The sequence below is a fragment of the Amblyomma americanum genome, chromosome 7 (genome assembly GCF_052857255.1).
Source record: "Amblyomma americanum isolate KBUSLIRL-KWMA chromosome 7, ASM5285725v1, whole genome shotgun sequence".
NCBI lineage: Eukaryota > Metazoa > Arthropoda > Arachnida > Ixodida > Ixodidae > Amblyomma > Amblyomma americanum.
In genome coordinates, this window is record NC_135503.1 from 126,492,347 (window position 1) to 126,495,670 (window position 3,324).

Below are 3,324 nucleotides of genomic sequence, written 5' to 3' on the forward strand. Positions count from 1 at the left end.
CTCGAAGCAAACAAATTCACACTGAGCCGAGCAAGAGCCAGCTTGAAATCATTCACACCCCCAAAAATTAAGGGCAAAACATACAGTACTGGCTACCTCGACACTGGCACTGCAGCATTGCATAACGTGCCATAACGACCAGAGATTTACAGTAATGCAAGACCACACCAAACCAGGACACCCTTTTCAGGCAATGAAGATCAGACATCCATACATACCATTCCCAACCCTCACACACAAAATGAGGCCCATTCTTAGGTGTGTGTGAGTATTCGAAAATTTTAGACTGCAAATTGAATAAATTCCTGTTCAGTTAGTCGAATAAATCAATCAGTACATGTTCAAATTTATTTAAATAAATCCAATTTCCTCACAGAATTTCAGATACTTTTCGAAAAATTGACGCAACGCTTGATTAAGCTTCATTGTATTTTTATGCAGTGAATCTCCGAAAAACTGCACACATTGGCGACGTGTAACACTGTTCATATTCTAATTGGAATACTATTTCCACTCGCTTACAAATTCTACTTCTATACAGACACTATTAACACGACCACGCACCACCACCACCTACATCAACACCACCACCTCCTCCTCCGCCTCTACCACCACGTCGTCCGCATCCACCTCAACACCTACACTACAAGTTATTGCCTGATACAATTTGATGCTAATGAGCATGTTATTTTACACACATGCACACACAAGAGTGATCACAGCATGCTCTGATGAGTCCTCTCTCTTTCTTCGGTAGACTGATCAACACACACACCCACATGAAAAATATTTTCTCATTTCTACCCACACACGCACAAAGGTGATCACACCATGCTCATGAGTCATCTCTATCTTCTCCGTAGCATGTGTATTACACATCCATTCGAAGTCAAACAAGTTCCGCGATGCCACTTAAAACTTCATCACTTAAATGAGTGCTCGACTCATCAGAGGAGGAGTTGCACGAGTCACAAATGCTGAAGAAAACCGGTTCAATTTCAGCGTCAACAATCATATCGCGTTGCCATGCTTCAGCCTCAACTTTCTCCACATGAACACAACAGTTTAGCCAGTCTTCCTGACTTAAAGACGCCAGTGCTTCAGGCAAGATCTTTTCCACTTCAGCCAAAATGAAATATTTGTTGCGACTTGCGATGTATCCCTTCACCTGGCTCCAGACAAGTTCAATGTGAGTGAACTCGCAGCGGTACGGTGGTAAACGAAGCACTTCGTGGCCATGTGTAGCTGCCAGGGTGTCAATGCGGTACACAACGCTGTGTAAGTTTACCTTTTGAGGAAGCTCCAGCAGTTCTGCCCTCACCATGTCCTGTGACCACGGAACACCTTTCTTTGTGAGCCAAAGCTGAATATCAACTTTGCGCGTAGACTTGGTAGGTGCTTTTTCAAGAGCCACGCTATGATATGGAGCATTGTCCTTGACGACAATGCTATTGGCCGGAATGTATGGCAAAAGCTTGTCGGTGAACCACTTCTCCAAGTAGCTGCCATCCATCTCAGAGTGGTAGCCAGCGTGGTTTCCCTTTTTGCTCTGAAGAAGCCAGCGGCGTCTTGTACGAATCATGTTGCACTGCTCACAGCGTGTGCAAGGATCAAACGGGACTCTTTGCACGAAGGCGCAGCCAATCCCGTGGTTAAACCTTTCAGGAAGGCATCCTGAGATGACTTCACAATCTTGTCCTGCGAGACGTATTCTTTTGTGTGCCCTGAGTTGACCCAGGTTTCATCTAGGTAGATCTTGCACCTGCAAATGCGAAGCAACTGAGCGCACGAGATAATGCATATAAGTAAACAAACGCACTGCAGTATGTAAGTAGACAACGCACTGAAACAAACGCACTGAGGACCAATGTCTCACAAGCAGCCGCTCAAGACAGTCAAGAAAAAGAATTATTTCGGCTTTATTGGTCCCTTGTTCGGGCTTATATTTCGCGCCCACGCGGCATTTGGTGGCCAGTTTATATTCACTGTATGTTTGCATAGGGTACTTGGCTAATTCGGCAACATTTTAAATCTTCACTTGCGGCGATTGGGAACAAAAATTGCCAACGTTCGCAGCAGTAACGCCAGTAACTCGCACCACCGGAGCAACGGGCAGCGTACAGTGGGTGTTCATTCCTTCCTACGGTGACGACGAGATGGCACTACCCATTGCAGTGCTACGACATTTTTGGCAGTTTTGTTGTTTTTGCTTTCCGCACCAATTGGGATTTAGCGATTAAACCTGACCCATGCAGACACGCGCCCCACCCAAACGTAGCGCAAAACTGGCCGTGAGAAGTCACCTTTACGAAAAGGTCGGCAACAGCAACGCGGTTAAGACGATCTCTTTTAAATGTGTTATTCTGAAGCAACACTCAATTTTACGACTACGAGGTTGCAACGCTAACATCAAGCTCTATATGAAGCCAGTCTAAACATGCTGCGTAAGAAAATAAGCAAGGAACGACTCGTACCTGCCCTGTCTTCGGAATTCCTTGATCGCCCGCAGGTACCCTCGATGCCAGGCAATGATGTCACTTCGCTCGATCAGCGCAAGGTTTCGTTTTCTTTTTTTAAACGTGAATCCGACGTCCTTCATCAACCTCCACAACGTCGTTTTCTTGAAGTTCGGCAAATCGTCGTCCTCATTGACAGCCTTTAGCACACTGCCCAGTGTTGGGACTTCCCTCTTCGCGTACGTACTGTGCACTTTCATACGGATGGCATGGACTGTGAAGCTGTCATTCTTGACTGTTCGCGAGCTTGAAATCTTAACGTCGCGAGGTCTTTTCTTCGGAGACGCCAAAGGCCCACACAGACGCTCCGCCTTGATTTTGGTAACGGCACGGGGAGATACTCCAGTATCCTCACTCGCAGCACTCAGTGCTTCCCGAACTGACTTCTCCGGAAAACGAATCCTGGCACGGGAGTACACATTTGCAATTACTTGCTTGGCGTTCCTTGACAGCTTGTATCTACGAACATTCGAGAAAATGCGTACATGAGGAGCGGCCGCTTCCGCAGTGCTGGAGGCCATTTTCTCAAAAGTGAAAGGGAGGCGGAAAAGTAAGCACGGCAGCCAGGGTTGCGGGGACAGCGAAAATGGGAAATGGAAAAAGACGACAAACGCAAAATACAAAATCACAGTTCTCGATCGATTCGCTCGCAATAAGAGCGTTTCTGTCACGCTGATGTCAAATGTATTATCTACGAAGCCTGCCGGCAAAGCATTTCTTATTTTTCGCTCACCACAAGGAAAGCACAATTTTGTGTCACGGATGCAGGCAGGGCAAAAAAGAGCGCTAGCTTTGGCAGCGTTGCACA

At 46.5% G+C, this 3,324-nt stretch overlaps 1 protein-coding gene across 1 annotated transcript; it reads right to left on the bottom strand.

The window, feature by feature from the left end:
- Positions 1–889: 889 nt before the first annotated feature.
- LOC144098044 (uncharacterized) lies at positions 890–1,582 on the bottom strand. The gene has a single exon (XM_077630606.1). It carries the CDS (start codon positions 1,580–1,582, stop codon positions 890–892), a length of 693 nt encoding a protein of 230 aa, XP_077486732.1.
- Between the last annotated feature and the right edge of the window lie 1,742 nt (positions 1,583–3,324).

Coding starts and splice junctions, on each gene's coding strand:
- LOC144098044 (XM_077630606.1), bottom strand. CDS start 1,582: ATGATTCGTACAAGACGCCGCTGGCTTCTTCAGAGCAAAAAGGGAAAC.